We start from the raw sequence: 19,137 nt of genomic DNA on the forward strand, positions 1-19,137 counted from the left end.
ACAGTTGCATAAAATATGTTTAATTATTTTATAAAGATAGGTTGCCAGGCAACGAAACATACGCCCACAGCAGCTAAATCGTCCGGGCAGTCAACAAGAGTTGTCGCATATTTTTACTTTTTTCGGTAATGAAACATTTATAATACACTAAAATCTGATTAAGAGTAATAGAGTAACAACTCTTGAAGTAAATATCAGAAAACCATTAGAATTTGTTTGGTTTTTATAAAGTTCTGCCCCATGCTAACGTCTTGTATACAAAACTTTTAATATCATGGATTTAGCTGTTCAAGTCATAAAAATTCATTGAAAATCAATTTACTTGTTTGTCTGAAGACCTTAAACACTGTGTATAAATTTAAAGTCAATCGGATATTAACTTTAGCCTTTAGAGCGTCCACAAGCAATTGTGGACGCTGGACCGACGTGGTCGTATAAAAAGGGAGTTCCATCAAATAATTTCCAGTCCAGGGTAGTGTCTTCATTAGCCTGCAAGGTGCAGAAAAATAACAGGCTCAACCCAATTTCATTTCATGTAAATAAACAATACCGACAGGGGCAATAACTCTTCAGCATCCACAGTGTGGAGAGAAATGGACTTTAACGTCCACTTGATACAAACTGGCTCATTTCGGGACCAACATATGGTTTATTTCAATACAGTAGAATCTGTATGAGCAGCCACTCCTATTCAGCGACATCTCCTTGTAAGCAGTCACGATAAATTACCCCCATAGAAATTCTGTTGTTTCATCACTTTATTCAACGGTCACTCCTCTAACGCGGCCAGCGGTCACTATTTTACTAATAAATTCAACAAAGCATCGCCCATTCAACGGCCATTGTTGAATGATACCATCTTGTCGTTCTTTGTAACACCCCCGCTAATCCCGTGAGTAGTAGTTAATTAACTGGACCTCCACTGATCAGGTAAAAAGAAATGTAAAAATAACAATCAACCCGGGATTATCTGTTAATTAATCTTTTGTTTTATTTAACGACTAACCTGATCATTGTTTTCACGCGTAACGACACATTATTTGATACTGATTGAATAAAATAAAAGTACTGAGTTTTGTCACGATCATCTAGTATCTCTCTTAGCGCCTCCTATAACATTACATACAGAGTTACACCCCCTGTAAATAGGTGATAAAATTAGCGATGTTTTTTGTTCATGTGCTTTTTTGATAAAAAAAATTGAATTCATCGATTTTCTTCACAAAAATGGATAAATATTATCGAATGCATCACAATGGTAGACAGTAGTATCGAAGGTTGGTATAAAATGACAAGTTTACAGAAGTTATGACCGAGATTTGAGTAAAGTATTTTCGTTCGGCGCAAGATTCAGTGACGGCCAAATTTACCGCTTCCAATGCATTCAAGCGTAATATTTAATTTATGTCGGCACAAAAAGTAACGAGATTTTATTAAGAGGCTACTCTCGTTAAGTTATGTCCGAGATTTGAGCAAAGAATTTTCGTTCGGCGCAAGATTCAGCGACGGCCAAATTTACCGCTTCCAATGCATCCAAGCGTAATATTTAATTTATGTCGGCACAAAAAGCAATGAGATTTTATTAAGAGGCCACTCCCGTTAAGTTATGTCCGAGATTTGAGTAAAGAATTTTCGGTCGGCGCAAGATTCAGCGACGGCCAAATTTACCGCTTCCAATGCATCCAAGCGTAATATTTAATTTATGTCGGCACAAAAAGCAACGAGATTTTATTAAGAGGCCACTCCCGTTAAGCGGTCAGTTGTGAAAATTCCCTTGGGTGGCTGCTTAATGCAGATTCTACTGTAATTCGCTTGCGCATAAGGGTTTTTAACAGTGGGAGGAAAGCAGAGGACATAGACTAATTGCCAGACTAAGATTTCAAAATTACATTTTAATTTTCAGGCTAGATATAACTACCTATATAGTTGTAGAAACATGGTACAAAATCAGCATGGATTCAAGAAGGGGGAGGGGGGAGGAGGCGGAGACCATGTAAGTACCCTTAAGATTCACAAAAAAATAATAACAATATTAATAACAATCATAATATGTTAATATGAATAAAATTGTTTTCCAGCAAGATTTAAGATCAGTGAAGAACAACTATATAGACAATACCATCTATGTTCTCAGAGAGAGAGAGAGAGAGAGAGAGAGAGAGAGTTTAATGTCCACTGACACAAACTAGGTCATTTCGGGACTAACATAACATGGTTTAATTTTATTTCAATAGTTAGCAGTGGGAGGAAACCGGGGGAACCAAAGAAAACCCACGAGGTTGGACAGGCGACCCTACTCCTTGTCACGTGAGAGAAAGAGAGGGTTTATTTAACAACCACTTGACACAAACTAGGTCATTTCGGGATGAACATATGGTTCAATTTTATTTCAATAATGAGCTTGCTCGTAAAGGTCTTTAGCAGTGGGAGGACCTGGAGAAAATCTACCTTGCCACATTCTATTAGAGTTCCACCTGTTTGTACCAAATCATCAACAATAACAACATGTTTACCTGCAGGATTACCTGAAATATAAACAACAATAACATGTTTACCTGAAATATAAACAACAATGACAACATGTTCACCTGAAAGATTACCTGGAATTTAAACATCTTTACCTGGAATCTAAAAAACAATATCAACATGTTTACCTGGAATCTAAACAACAATAACAAAATGTTTACCTGAAAGATTACCTGGAATATAAACAACAATAACAACACATTTACCTGAAAGATTACCTGGAATATGAATTAAGTCTCTGAATTCACAATCTAATTAATATTTAGATGCCAATGTACATCTAATGTACTCTTAGGCAGGTACAAGCTGAGAATCGAAACCATGCCACTTGACTCAATGTCAGACCTTACGATCTAAAGCATACTCATTAAACCATTCGGCCACCCGATTATTAACATACCTTCCTTCACTTGATTCAATGACAGACCTTACGATCTAAAGCATTGTCGTTAAATCATTCGGCCACTCGATTATTAACGTACCTTCCTTCACTTGACTCATTGACAGACCTTACGATCTAAAGCATTGTCGTTAAATCATTCGGCCACCTAAAGTCCAGCTTAACCGGAGCAGGGCCCTGGGCCTGACTAGAATCGCGGGGCCTCTAATGCGACGAAAATATTATTTCATATCCTTTTAAATGGCATGCATGCGTAACACATCATTAAACGGTCTGTAATACAAGAATAATTACAAAATATCTGATCACATACGAAATCTATTCAGTTCTGAATGGCATACTATGTGCGAAAATGCCATATAAATTCACAGAGAAGGTTGAGGGATAGCCCAGTCTCCGCCCTCGCACCGCTAGATCGATTACCGTGAAACTTTCATCTAGAATTTGATTTTTTTCTCTAAACAACAGGGCCCTGGGCCTCGGCCCCTCAGGCCCATGCCTAAGCAGGGCTTTGCGGCCACCTGATTATTAACCTACCTTCTTTCACTTGAACAATTCTTTTATCCTGATCTCTTATTTTATTGCAAATAATCAAATCTTTATCTGGAAACTGTGAATGAAATCGTTTGTGGGCCCCATCATCAGGAAATGCTATTGTTAAATCTTTTCTATTTTCTAAAACTTTCTTCAACAGAGGTACAGCTGTTTCTAATCTGGTTAAAGAAAAAAAACACAAACATTACAGAATTATATTTCCACCAATCTGGTTAACCCTTTCAATGCTAGACGTAAATCCACTGCCTGTGCTAGACCGTTTTTTGAGGAAAAAAGGGAGGTTGGAACTGAACGCCAAGCAGTACTTATGGAAGCTTTTATGAAAAATCTTTTTGTCTGTTGGGGTGGGCATGAGGTTGGGCTAAGAGGAAAAAATAGAATTTTGGAAATTTGCATAATAATGTAGTCACGTGACGTCATGGCGGCCATTTTGGATTTCTCATTACTCACTAAAGCTAACACAAAAACGAATTTTTCTCCATGAAATACTTAAAAGATATTGTTTTTTTCACTGGATTTTGATAAAGATATATAAAATGAACAAAAATATCAATAGCAGCCATGAGCAATGCCGTCACGAACACGCGCATCACGTCTCCCGCTGCCATGACCACGTGCGGATTGCAATACCTTGTTTTTACTTTCACTTTCATCCCCAAGTCCCATATCATTTTCAATATAGTCAGTCAATAGATCTACACGTTCGGGACTCAGGAATTGCCTACGTCTTTTACGATCCAGCAGGCCAGCATTATTATCAACATCAGAATTATTGTCAGAATCTACTGCAGACATAGGGCTATCGTGTTCACATTGGGCTTGTTCATCATGCACGGGAGACATAGCTAGCCATGGGCAGAACGTCGCGCAACAAATCACACACTTCATAATACCAATCACTGTCCTGACTACTATCATTATCAAGTAACTGGAAACGAATTATGTGTATCACCCGCCTGCCTCGAAATTGTCCACTTGTTGGTCAGCAAGACGTCATTCACGACTTCGTCGAGAGTCATCGTCTACGTTGTCACTATGCACTCTGCCATTTTACGGTTTGCCGCTTTGAAACACGTGGAAATATGTTCTAGTGTATAGAAAATACACTAATACTAATTTTAGCGAGGGCTTTACTGAGTACACGGTAATACCGGGTACGCGCATTTTACCGACATTTTATTATACCCGGTACTACCGGGTATACGCAGTGAAAGGGTTAAAACACAGATCCTATTTGGTTTTGTTTTTTATAGTTCAAAATTTTGTTTTACTTGTCTTTACTACACTAGGATCTGGAAGAGTTGTTATATAACCTGCGTTCTGGTTCATGTGAGGGATTGGCCAATGAAGCCGTCTGTTACGGTGGGTTTTACTTGTCTTTACTACAATAGGCTCTGGAAGAGTTGTTATATAACCCGCGTTCTGGTTCATGTGAGGGATCAGCCAATGAAACGGTCTGTTGTAGCAAGTTCCTGGCATGCGATGCACGCACGGATCTGTGGGTATTCCACTAGAAACATCAACGCTGATTGGTTAATCAAATGTCTGATGTCATAGGGTCAAAAGCCGCTTGTATGACCCCTGACGCGATCTCCCACTACAACTTGTCAGATCTTCATGTAGTGTAAGCCATCGAAACGAAACGAAACGAAATATAGATCTGTAGTTTAATCAGATTGTATTCAACAAACCAAACATTACAAGATTATATGTCCACGCTGGAGTCCACGCTGGATAATCCAGATAAGAGAGAGAAATGGGTTTAACGTCCACTCGACACAAAGCAGGTCATTTCGGGACTAACACATGGTTCAATTTTATTTCAATAATTCGCTTGCGCGTAGGGGTCTTTAGCTGTGGGAGGAAACCGGAGGACCCGGAGAAAACCCACGAGGTTGGACAGGCGACCCTACTCCTTGTCCCGTACAACCGGGGAATCATAACCCCACCAGTTGACTCAATGAAAGACCGTATGATACAGCGCGAGCGTGCTAACCATTCGGCCATCCAACCCCCCTAAATCCCGATGAACTTTTTCAACGTCTTACTCACTGAGCCACAGTGGCTCCCACAAGATATTTTCAGTTTTAACAAAATATAACAAAATTATATTTCCTGTTGAAACATGAAGAAAACATTACAAGATTATATTTCCAGTTGAAACATTAGAAATAAATGACAGCGACTGGAGTTATCCTATAACTACACAAATATTAAAAAATCATTTACATTTAACCTGGAGGTCGAGGGGTCAATCAAGGTGTTGGCTGAGAAAGTTCCTGAGAATTTTCCAGTGTGGATCCCCTTGTCAGTGGTGCAGGACAAAGAATGGTTATCTAGTTGTTCGGATGGTACAAAAACTGAGATCCCCTATAGATGTGCTATGTAAAAGAACCCTTGACAGTTTGAATTATAAATAAGAGAGAGAGAAATGAAATGAAATGAAATGGGGTTTAACGTCCTACTGTTTTGCTCCGAACTGGGCTAATGAAGACGGGCATACGCCATACAGTGTGCTATGAGGGTAATTTTGCCCGGACAGCGGCACTACGGCCTACTCTTATATCAAATTCCAACTGTAAAGGGATCTTTTACGTGCACGCCAATGTGTACACTGGACCTCGGTTTTTCGTCTCATCCGAATGACTAGACAGCTGTCCTTGTCAGGCCCTCCGTCCTGCATCACTGACAAGGGGGAACCACGCCGGAAAATCTGGATGAACTTTCTCGGGCAATGCAGGGATCGAACACCCGACCTCCAGGCTAGCGAGCCAGCGCCTTACCCACTTAGCCACCGTGATCCCCTAAGAGAGAGAGAGAGAGAGAGAGAGAGAGAAATGGGATTTAACGTCCACTCGACACAAACTAGGTCATTTCAGGACTATCATATGGTTCAATTTTATTTCCATAATTCGCTTGCGCGTAGGGGTCTTTAGCAGTGGGAGGAAAACGGAGGACCCGGAGAAAACCCACGAGTTTGGAGAATTATAAATAAGAGTAGTGCTGCTGTCCGGTAAAAATTTCCCTCATAGCAGACTGCATGTTGTATGTCCATTTTCATTAGCCAAGTTGGTGAAGAAAAGTTGGACATTTATAGTACCCATTTCACGTCAATTCGATTCCCCGCTTTTTCAACCATACCTTGGAATAACGTTTTCTGAGAAATAAAATCGTTCTGATAAGGAATGTATATCGAGTATCATTATCTGTGCTGGTCCTTTTGTTGTTAGTGGAATATTAGATAACATCTTAGCTAGAGTCTGAAATATAGAAAACACAATAATAGAGTCTGAAATATAGAAAACACAATAATAGAGTCTGAAATATAGAAAACACAATAATAAAGTCTGAAATATAGAAAACACAATAATAAAGTCTGAAATATAGAAAACACAATAATAGAGTCTGAAATATAGAAAACACAATAATAGAGTCTGAAATATAGAAAACACAATAATAAAGTCTGAAATATAGAAAACACAATAATAGAGTCTGAAATATAGAAAACACAATAATAAAGTCTGAAATATAGAAAACACAATAATAAAGTCTGAAATATAGAAAACACAATAATAGAGTCTGAAATATAGAAAACACAATAATAAAGTCTGAAATATAGAAAATACAATAATAAAGTCTGAAATATAGTAAACACAATAATAAAGTCTGAAATATAGAAAACACAATAATAAAGTCTGAAATATAGAAAACACAATAATCGAGTCTGATATATAGAAAACACAATAATAAAGTCTGAAATATAGAAAGCACAATCCCAACAGAGCGACTGGATACCACGTAAATATGTTACCTAAAATTAGTTTGGAGGATCTGATCGAATACTTTGCAATTTAAAAAAAGCAGGAGAAATTTTTAAATTAATATATTATAAATAAACATTATTTTCATTTCATTTCTACTACATGAAGATCTGACTAGTTGTACTGGGAGGTTGTGTCTGGGGTCATACGAGCATCTTTTGACCCAATTACGTCAGACATTGATTAATCAATCAGCGGTTAGCATGTGCGCGCTGTATCATAAGACCTGTCATTGATAAGGTGACCCACCATAAATAAATATCTCCATATATCTCGACAATTACGCCACAATATTTATATATATGCCAAGCCTCAAATCAGTTCCACACAATTATAGTCACTAAATAAACGATCATGTTGTACTTAATAAGCTATGACCATTAATCACGTATAAATAATAGACTGAAAACTGGTTCCAAGAGTCGTCCATAACATCCAGACACTTTTGAGTAAAAGATAGATTACATGCCCTTGTTTTGAAATTAGTCTCGCTTAACCAGTCTATCAACCATTCTACGTCTGATTGACAGGTCGGGATAATCAAGACTACTTTTTTACGAAACATAACAGAAAGCTAGAACAAGAAATTGAATTTAGAAATAAGCACGTTAGGTAGCTCAACAATCGTTTTAAGAAGCTTGTAAAAGTAAAATGAAACTACTGCTAGTATCATGTTCTTGCCTAACCTGAGTGTTTCAGAGATATTATTTGTACTAAACCAAAAGATGCCACTCTTAACGGTACAGTTAATGATAAAGCGATTTAAAAAATGAAACGAACGTAATTTCTAAATCTGCTGTAATAACCAATAAGCTTAATTTTACTGCTATTCAAAATCGTCAACAATAAATTTTTTACGGCTGTAATAGTTGATAGAATTGTAGAGAATTGCACGTGCCATGGCTATTTATAGTATCATACTGTCAGAAAGTTGGTCTCGGCACGGCGAATGTGCACGCTTCAGTGGTAGTCTCGAACTATCAGCGGTGGACTGTATTTCTGTGAGTACATGGGCCACCCTATCATTGAGTCAACTGGCGTGGTTTCGAATCCCCGGTTGTACGTGACAAGGAGTAGGGTCGCCTGTCCAACCTCGTGGGTTTTCTCCGGGTCCTCCGGTTTCCTCCCACGACTAAAGACCCCCTACACGCAAGCGAGTTATTGAAATAAGATTTAACCATATGTTAGTCCCGAAATGACCTAGCTTGAATCGAGTGGACATTAAGAGAGTAGAATTAACATTAAAGTCAAAAGGAAAATTAATGGTGACCTGTGCCCATTTTTGGGTTCTTAGACGAAGGAAGATATTTACTAGATAATATACTGACCATTGCTGTGGCTATTTGACCTTCTTTATCAACTCTCTCCATCGTACCCGTAGGAAAATATGGAAGGATGAAATGAAAAGATTTCGCTAAATATCTACAAAATAAAAAAAAAATAATATATGTAAATAAAAATGAAACGAAATGGGGTTTAACGTCCTCCTGTTCTGCTCCGACTGGGCTAATGAAGACGGGCATACGCCATATAGTGTATTATGAGGGAAATATTTCATGGGCAGCGGCACTATGGACTACTCTTATATCAAATTCCAACTGCCAAGGGATCTGTTATGTGCACGCCAATGTATACATGGGTCCTCGTTTTTTCGTATCATCCATATGACTAGACAGCTGTCTTTGACAGGCCCTCTGTCCTGCACCACTGACAAGGGGAAACCATGCCGAAAAATCCCGACGAACTTTCTCGGCCAATGGAGGTAACTAACATGCGACCTCCAGGCTAGCAGGCCAGTAGTTACTAAAGTAACTAGCAACCCAGCATCTTATCCACTCAGCCACAATGGCTCTGACTCAATAACAGACCTTGTGGTATATCACCTGACCACCTGACCGTCCACCCCCATCCCTCCACACATGCCTGTCAACCACCGAAACCCCCACCCACACACACACACGACAGTCCACTCCCACCCCTTCACACATGACAGTCACCCCCCCCCCCCCACACACACCAACACACGACAGTCCACTCCAACCCCTTCACACATGACAGTCCCGCCCCCCAACACACACACACGACAGTCCACCCCTGCCCTTCCACCCACATGACCGTCCACTCCCCTCCCATACACAACAGTCCACCCCTGCCTCTCCACACATGACAGTCCACCCTCACCCCTCCACACATGACATCCCAACTCCACATGACCGTCCACCCCACCATACATGACAGTCCATCCCAATCCTCTCCACACATGATAGTCCACCCCCACCCCTCCACACATGACAGCCCCACCCCCACATGACCATCCACCCCCACCCCCCACACATGACAGTCCACCCCATATGACCACCCACCCCCGCCCCCCATACATGACAGTCCACCCCAACCCTCTCCACCACATGAAATAAGGGCATATAATATTTACCTTGGCATGGCATATAGTATAGAAATCTGTTCAAAGATTATTTCTGGGTTGTGAAAACTACCAATCAAAATGACTGAAAAATAATTTAATTTGTTTTTAAATTCATTAGGCCATAGAAAAAAAAACATTGTGTGGGATGCAGGTTTACATTTATGTGTTTTTATTATCATCGGGCTAGGAGCCATGGTGGCTCAGTGAGTAAGACGCTGGCTCGCTAGTCTGGAGGTAATAATAATAATGAGTATATTTATAATGCGCTATATCCATAAACCAAGTTTATGCTCAAAGCGCTACACAATTATTATCCCGGTCTCTAGGATACAGGTAAAGCCTGATTACCTCCCTTTACCCCTGAACTCTTGGAAAGAGCCCCAACATATGCTGCTTCAAGGAGCGCAACAGTTTTTTGTATAATACATACACCATCCTACCGGTACCCATTTACAGCTGGGTAGACTGGAATACAGGGATAAAGTGTCTTATTCAAGGACACAAGAACTCGGCGCACAATTCGGGTCTCCAACCTGCAACCATTCGGTCACAAATCCTACTCTCTAACCATTGCGCCAAATCCCTGCGTTCGATCCCTGCATTGGCCGAGAAAGTTCATCTAGATTTTTTTCAACGTGGTTTCCCCTTGTCAGTGGTGCAGGACGGAGGGCCTGTCAAGAACAGCTGTCTATTTGTTCGGATGAGACGAAAAACAGAGGTCCCTTGGCAGTTGGAATTTGATATAAGAGTAGGCCATAGTGCCGCTACCCGGGCAAAAATTCCCTCATATGGCATATGTCTGTCTTCATTAGCCCAGTCGGAGCAGAACAGTAGGATGTTAAACCCCATTTCATTTCATTTCATTTATTATGATTGGGCTTATGAAAAGTGGCCTATACTAGCACTTCCCCCCCCCCCCCACTTTTTTACGGTGGCGAATAAATATGTCCCATATATTCTCGCGGGAAAGGAGAACAAAAATACTTAAAGATAGATTGCCAGGCAACAAAACATACGCCCACAGCAGCTAAATCGTCCGAGCAGTCGACAAGGGTTGTCACATATTTATTCCTTTGTAGGCAATTGGGGGCCTTTACAAGACAATTCCATGCAGATCAGATTATAAATGTTGTCGTTTGAGGGTTTACAAGGTTCTACAAACTGAAACAAGGGTCTCAACTCTGGAAGTAATCTACAGAAATTGTTGAAATTTGACAGGCTTTTTTGTTTTACTAATTTAAATAATGCATATAAATTTCATACAGATCACATGATCACTTTTGTCATTCAAACGTTCACAATCGCCATAACTCTAGAAATTATTGACGGAAATTGGTGAAATTCAATAGACCTGTTTCGCAAATTTAAATGATACATATAAATTTCATACATATCGGATGATAACTTTCATAAATCGAGCATTAACAAGGTTTAACAAAGTGAAACAAGGGCAATAACTTTAGAAGTAATTATTGTAAATTGCTGAAATTTAATAGGCTTTCTCGTTTCATTAATTTAAATCGTGCATATAAATTTCACAAAGATCAGGTGATAACTTTTGGCATTAGAACGTTCACAAGGATCAATAAAGTGTAACAAGGGCCATAACTCTAGATGTAATTAACGGAAATTGCTGAAATTCAATAGGCTTCTTCATTTCAGTAATCTAAATAATGCTTATAAATTTCACAAAGATTGGGTGATAACTTTTGGCGTTGGAGCGTTCACAAGATTCAATAAAGTGAAACAAGGGCCATAACTCTAGACGTAATAAACGGAAATTGCTGAAATTCAATAGGCTTCTTCGTTTCAGTAATCTAAATAATGCATATAAATTTCACAAAGATTGGGTGATAAATTTTGGCGTTGGAGCATTCACAAGGTTCAATAAAGTGAAACAAGGGCCATAACTCTAGACGTAATAAACGGAAATTGCTAAATTCAAAATTAATTATTGAAATTAAATTGGCTTCTTCATCTCACTAATGTAAACAACATATATCAATTTTAAAACAATTGGATGATAACTTTTGGTATTAGAGTGTTCACAAGAAATTGTGGACAACGGACGGACGGACGGACCGACAGACGGACGGACGGGGGTGACGGCAATATACATCCACATTTCAATGTGGGCGTATAAAAATGGTAGTAATTCCCGTTGTAATTTACTCCGGAACGAGCCAGTTGGTGACTTGGTTGATTGCCCGTCAGTCCGTCCAAGTGAGGGCAGCATGCCCCCCCCCCGTTTCAGAAAATCCTGGATTCGCCCCTGCTACAGTACACTTGGTGAAAGAAACATAAACATGCTATTATCTATCAACCCGTTTTTAATTTTTATATTTTGAAATTAAAATGAGTCATGCAGCCCTTTTTAAATTATGCAGGAGTGATTCTCAACCAGTGTGTCGCAAGATCTACCTTAGTGTGCCGCACAATTTTGAACGGCACACTAAAAAAATGCGAAAAAACATGTTATCCCAATTGTGTTTTCACTTGTGTCTACATGTAAGTTCATAGCTGTGTTTTTCTTTATTTAGTTTAGTTTGAGTCATTCTATGTGTCTATGACTAGTCTGTGTCTATGGTTGTATGCCGTCTATGACTTGCCGTGTTTTTATTTTGCAAAATTCAAATATTTTTTCATATATATTTGGCCAGGTGTGCCGCTATTTTTTCATGTGTTCCAAGGTGTGCCGTTAGCAAAAAAAAGGTTGAGAACCACTGATCTAAGAGTATTTGAGACATATCTTTGTTTGAATGAATTGAAATGGGGTTTAACGTCCTACTGTTCCGCTCTGACTGGGCTAACGAAGAAGAGCATATGCCATACAGTGTGCTATGAGGGAAATTTTACATGGACAGCGGTGCTACGGCCTACTCTTGTATATCGAATTTCAACTGCCAAGGGATCTTACTTTCCTTGTCAGGCCCTTCATTCTGCACCACTGACAAGGGGAAACCATGCTGAAAAATCCTGATGAACTTTCTCGGACAACACCGGGAGGAAACTTTTTTTAATGGCAAAAATGGACAGTAAATAAAATGATTGGAGTTTGTTCTGCTCCGAGTAACGAAGATGGGCATACACTATGGGAAATTTTGCCCAGACAGCGTGCACGTATAAGATCCCTTGGCAGTTGGAACTCGATATAGAGTCGCATTTAGCATTGTTGTCCGTGCAAAATTTCCCACATAGTATACTATATGATGCATGGCCATCTTCATTAGCTCAGTCGGAGCAGAACAGTAGGACATTAAACCCCATTTCGTTTCAATTCATGCTATACAAATGTATTATTTTTATTAAACAATAAAAATTTGGGTGAGAAAATTTAAAAATTTAATATTTGTGCACATTTTAAAACAGTTTGACACAGACTGATTGATGCGATAACATAGTGAACATCCGGGTATTTACGTTCATACTCCCCGGAACTAACATGGCGGCCGTCGCTCCATCCCGGCACAAACCTTTAACGTTGTAGTCATGGGGGTCACGTGATCAGTGCGGACTCTTGTTTCTATATATAACTCTATGGCATTGCCTCTGAGTAGAGCGAAGGTGATATGATTGTTGTTAAATATAAAACCTACATATTAAGTTTCTCAAGTGATACAAGTAATGTCACTGATTAAACCCGTCATAAAAATATTTCTATTAGTCGCGTAATCTTGCTTGGGGGAGATTTGGTAAGTTGGCATGCGTATTGCCATTTTTGCCCAGTGCATCCGGTTCCGGTCTGAATTTCTTTTAATCAACAGTCTGTAGTGACAGTTTTAGTTTCGTTCCTGTGTTACCGGAAAAGACCTTTGTTCAAGCACCGCACTTTGCGCAATGCTTTAGAGCTTCGCTCTATATTATTTCAAAATAAAAATTGACATTAAACTGGGCCCTTATTCACGAAAACTTAAACTAAGATACAATCGAAATTTTAAGAAATACTGCAATTCGATTGGCTGACCAATATGCAAATTGGATATATGCAAATTGATTTTACTGGTCAGCCAATCGAATTGCAGTATTTCTTAAAATTTCGATTGTATCTTAGTTTAAGTTTTCGTGAATAAGGGCACAGGGTGTTTGATTTCTCTCTTTAAAAAGTTCAATATGTATGTACGCCTTCGTAATTTGGAGACGATGATGGCATCATGCATTGTCAACTGTCAAATTTCCTTCGTGAGATGCTTTAGAGCTTCGCTCTATATTATTACTACATGTATTAACCAGTGGCTGCCAGGCAGGATACGCCCACATTTTCGAGAGATGGATAGAGAACAAGCTAAAAAGAAAGTGATTTTTCCTACAATCAAGGGCCATAATTCAGAAAATTACAATTCGATATGCGCAAATATCGAAAGGAACCGAGATCTTTGGGTTATAAACTTACATTTCAAGTTTCAACAAAATCGGATAAAAATTATGACCTCTATAGGGTCCACAACCTTGATATACCATATTTTTACGCTATTTGAGAATGAAGGGCGGCCATTTTGTCTGTCAGTTTGGGGTAGATTTTCACGAAATTCGAACTCTGTCGTCCTTAGGGTGCAACGGTGATATAATAATATGTTTTTTTAAATCGGATAAAAATTTTGACCTCTATAGGGTCCACAAGCTAAAAACACGATTTTTCGTAAAATCAGGGGCCATAATTCAGGAAGTTATGTTCTGATATGTGCGAATATCGATAGGAACCAAGAACTTTGGGTTAAATACTTACATTTAAAGTTTCATCAAAATAGGATTAAAATTGTGACCTCTATATATAGGGTCCACAACCTTGATATACCATACATTTTTACGCTATACATTTTTTTAAATTGGATAAAATTATGACCTCTATAGGGTCCACAACCTAAAAACGCGATTTTTCGTACAATCAGGGATCATAATTCAGGAAGTTACGGTCCGATATGCGCGAATATCGAAAGGAACCAAGATCTTTGGGTTATAAACTTACATTTCCAGTTTCAACAAAATCGGATAAAATATGTGACCTCTATAGGGTAAACAACCTTGATATACCATATTTTTACGCTATTTGAGAACGAAGGGCGGCCATTTTCTCGGTCAGTTTGGGGTCGATTTTCACGAAATTCGAACTCAGCCGCCCTTAAGGTGTAAGGGTGATATAATAATACGTTTTTTTTAAATCGGATAAAAATTATGACCTCTATAGGGTCCACAAGCTAAAAACGTGATTGTACGAAAATACGGGAAGTTGCGGTCCGATATGCGCGAATATCGAAAGGAACCAAGATCTTTGGGTTATAAACTTACATTTCAAGTTTCAACAAAATCGGATAAAAATTGTGACCTCTACAGTGTTCACAAGCTAAAAACGTGATTTTTCGTACAATCAGGGGCCATAATCCATGAAGTTAGTCAGATACATGCCAATATCGAAATTAACCGAGATCTTCGTGTGATAACCCTATATTTCAAGTTTCATTGAAATCGGATAAAAATTGTGACCTGTAGACTGTTCACAAACAATTGTGGACGGACGGACAGGGGCGACGACAATATACGTCCACATGAAAATGTGGGCGTATAAAAATTTTACCATCTTTTCCGGCCATTCGTCTGACATCTTGAATAAAGAGATTAGGAAATCCATCGTTGAACTTTTCCCATTGTATATTCTCTACATATTCAACACTTCGAGGATCATACCGGGCTATCGATCTCTCAATTTTCTGAAAGTAAAAAGATAGTGAGAGAAATGGGGTTTAACGTCCACTCAACACAACCTAAGTCATTTCGGGACTAACATGGTTTAATTTTAATTTAATAATTTGCTTGCGCATAGGGGTCTTTAGTAGTAGGAAGAAGAAACCGGAGGACCTGGAGAAAACCCACAAGGTTTGACAGACGACCCTACTCCTTGTCGTGTACAACCGGGGATTTGGAACCACACCAATTGACTCAATTGGTTTAATGTCCTACTGTTCTGCTGTGCAGTGTATAAAATTCGTCAAGAAAAGTTGTAGGCCAATAAGAGTCGCTGGTAGAAGCCATTCATGAAAGTTGTAGGTCCTAACATTAAGTTGTGGGCCCAATAAATATTAACAAAACACATGTACACTACCCCACCCCAAATGCCCTTATTTCTAAGTTCTAGCCATTTGGGACAGGTTTAAAAGTTAAAATATGTATTCAATATTGATTGACTGTACACATTACAGTTTTAAGTTTTGAAGGATTTAATGTTAATACTTCGTGTATAGAAAGATAAAAATCATACCACCTCTATTTTACCCCAGACATGGTATTTATTTTTTCTGTAATAAATAAATATTTACTTGTAGTTGTAATAATCTTAATGATTATATATAGGTCTACTAGTACTGACAATATAATATCTCGAAATTCCATTCACATAGAAATCTGAAGATTACGGATTAAATGGCCCTTTACACTCTCCGAGAATTAACAGAAAATATTGTTCATTTAAATGAAATGAAATAAAACTGGCGTTCAGGTCCTTCCAGACATAGATTAATGTCTTACATTTAAAAAAACATGTTATATTTACTGTCCGGTAGCCACAATCATTTTATTTGTTTCATTCATCATGACGTGTGGAACTGTGAAATGAAAGACCGTGACCTCTTTCAAAATGAAAGTAAACTATCACTGCTGTTTGGCAGCCCACACATTATTTTTTATCAGTATTAAACTGACCTGATGTCACGCGTTGGGATAGTCCATATTTATGAAACCATAAACTCTTTGTTATTCTTTCTATATATGACATATGTGACCCCCCCACAGCATACCGAGTCACAATGAGGAAATTTTGAAAATTGAGTTATTGTTATTTGCACATTCTCCAACTCATTGCCTTCAATTTGATGTATAGTTTGTTTGAATTGGGCAAAAATTGACTGAGCTGTGTCCATTAGAAGCTACCCAACTCACAAAAGTAAGTTTTGAGAAAAAGCAAGTCAAAGATTTGGTATGTTCCAAAACAAAATCCCATAGCAACCAGGCCATTTATCTGCTGTTTTGTCGGTGAATATATCTTTCCATGGGTTTTCAGGGGTGCTGAAGACGAAAATCGTAGTAAAAATTTGATCCGACTATTTCCGCAATTTATTTACTATATTTTGTCGTTTAATATGTTTTTTTATTTAGGATTTCAATGGTGCTGAAGACGAAAATTGTAATAAATGCACTCCTTTCGTAACGAAACATCCACAACACATACGGCATAATATTCACATGATAGTGTTATACTGAAGAACAATCTATACATTAGTAGTCTGTTGTGTATAATATAACTTTAGTGAGATTAACTCAGTTAATCTCATCAATTAATTAGCACCTTAGTGCCAGCTAGTGGTCGGGAGATTAAGATTGTTGATTGGATAATCATCAAAGAAGCCGCAACAGCTGTACGCGTGTTCATTTAACACGTGAATTAAAATAAGAATTTGCGTGTACGATAGGTCTATTATTATTTTCAGGTACCGTGACGTTATCAAAATATGAGTCCCTATAGAAATGTCAATTTCATAGTCAATGCTTACGTTCACTTTCGTGCATTTTGGCTTTGATGTAAATATCAACATTATTCAGAGGATACTCAATGGCAGACTCGAGAATCGTCGCATTTCGGCTCGTTGGTCGTTTTCATTTTTTCGACCCATCGTGATAAGAGAATTTTAAACAATAATATCCCAAATGCATTCCTTACTTTGCATACCGTATGAAGACGCGACGTTAAACGGAATTCAGCTATCAATAAAATTCTCTTCGAAAAGAACATTATTGGCCATTTTGTTTATTTCCATTTAAGGCCTATAGATTATTTTTTTAAAGATGATATGAGATATCAAACAATCACCACTTGGATTAATTATTCGGAGTAAATAATGAGTTGTCGACGGCTTTATCATTGACCCGTGACAGTTGATTAGTAAAAGTATTACTCAATGACACCCCCCGCTTGTTGATTAATTTACATCATCAGCCACGTTGTTTCGATTAACACTCAACGGCAATCTATACGATCAGAATTAATTTTTTTTTCTGCCACTTATCAGAGTGAATCGCATGTAGGTACCCAAAAACATTGACAAAACCAAATATTTATCGATAATGTCTTGCACGCGGTGTCCGGGCCAATCAGCAAAGGAGTTGTGTGGACAGCATGGCAACAGGCGGAGTTTATTTATATTTTTGGAGGGTTTTAAAACTCGATTGTATCCGTTCAAAATCAATTCATCGACAATATTTTGATCATATTTATAAACTAGAGATGCTCCGCTTTACAACGATGCCAATTGTTATGTAAGAGGAATGACCGGTCGTCCCACTGCGAGCGAAGAAAAATAACTAATTTCGCCAAGAATTTTGAGAAATAGGACAGATTTAAGAATACGGTACTCTTACAAAACGTTCAAATACAGGTGTTTTAAAATGTTTTATTGCTATTTTGATCTTCTGTGTCGATAGATAGTATATTTATAGACTCATTTTTGTGAAAATCTCAATTTTGTTCAAAATCAATATTTTCACTTATTTTGTCTTTATCTCATTATTGATTCTCCCGCATTCCGACTCATTTAGATGCGGACAGTCACATATTGTACGTGCCTGTTTTCGAAGACTTGGGTCTTCATTACGGTAGTGAAATCGTCATTAAAGAAATAGACTTGATAATCAAGTCTGCTAGTAAATCACGAGATTTAGAAAGAATGGCGGGAAATGCCACTCGTTTTTACCTCACTGGAATTGTATTGTTATCAGTAGTTAGGTTTTCAGGGAATTTTCAGCTCTGCTTTTTCAATTTCATTTTTACAAGACAAAGAATTTATATCATGTAGATTTTTATTCTTGGATTCATGACAGTACAGTAGATGGACTGACCTAGTTTAGTAGCACACGTTTGGATTTCACAATTGAAGGAATATAATATGCCGGATTATGCATGTGTATTCAATATCGGATAAAGACAAATAAGACAGTAAGTAAGGCATACTATCGGAACACACACTCATCTATTCCACACTTGATCAAAAGGGTTAAATAATATTCTGCCGAACTCTGGGAGCTTGCTGATATTTGCAAGCACAACCTCACAATTACAACGATTTCTTTCGGTGGACAATTTTATTTTTATTTCCGATAATGAAATACAGTTAAATATCTGGATGAAACATATTACGGATATAAATAGGGACAATATAAATATTTTCAAAGGAGAATTTGATAGAACCATGAACAAAATATCCATGACACATATTTTTCCCGACAAAAACAGTCGGCTCACAGGGCCGACCCACCATCTTCAAAATAAAAAGATGTCGGCCCGCCAAGTTATTTATCGGCGCTGGGCCTACGGACCGACGTAAATTTTAAACACTGCTGCTGTGACTAGGCTAATGAAGGCGGGCATA

General features: G+C 38.3%; 1 protein-coding gene across 1 annotated transcript in view; it reads right to left on the reverse strand.

Moving 5' to 3' along the window:
• LOC126814274 (uncharacterized) overlaps positions 1 to 19,137 on the reverse strand; it is a 32,760-nt gene that overhangs the window by 3,206 nt on the left and 10,417 nt on the right. Inside the window, exons 2-7 of the mRNA XM_050539382.2 lie at positions 15,297 to 15,429; positions 9,737 to 9,809; positions 8,631 to 8,724; positions 6,623 to 6,741; positions 3,464 to 3,639; positions 2,449 to 2,525 (exon numbers count right to left, since the gene is read on the reverse strand). Of these exons, the coding sequence (XP_050395339.1) occupies positions 2,449 to 2,525; positions 3,464 to 3,639; positions 6,623 to 6,741; positions 8,631 to 8,724; positions 9,737 to 9,809; positions 15,297 to 15,429 (672 nt within the window). The remainder of the gene's footprint in view (positions 1 to 2,448; positions 2,526 to 3,463; positions 3,640 to 6,622; positions 6,742 to 8,630; positions 8,725 to 9,736; positions 9,810 to 15,296; positions 15,430 to 19,137) is intronic.

Source organism: Patella vulgata, chromosome 1 (assembly GCF_932274485.2).
Source record: "Patella vulgata chromosome 1, xgPatVulg1.2, whole genome shotgun sequence".
Lineage (NCBI taxonomy): Eukaryota > Metazoa > Mollusca > Gastropoda > Patellidae > Patella > Patella vulgata.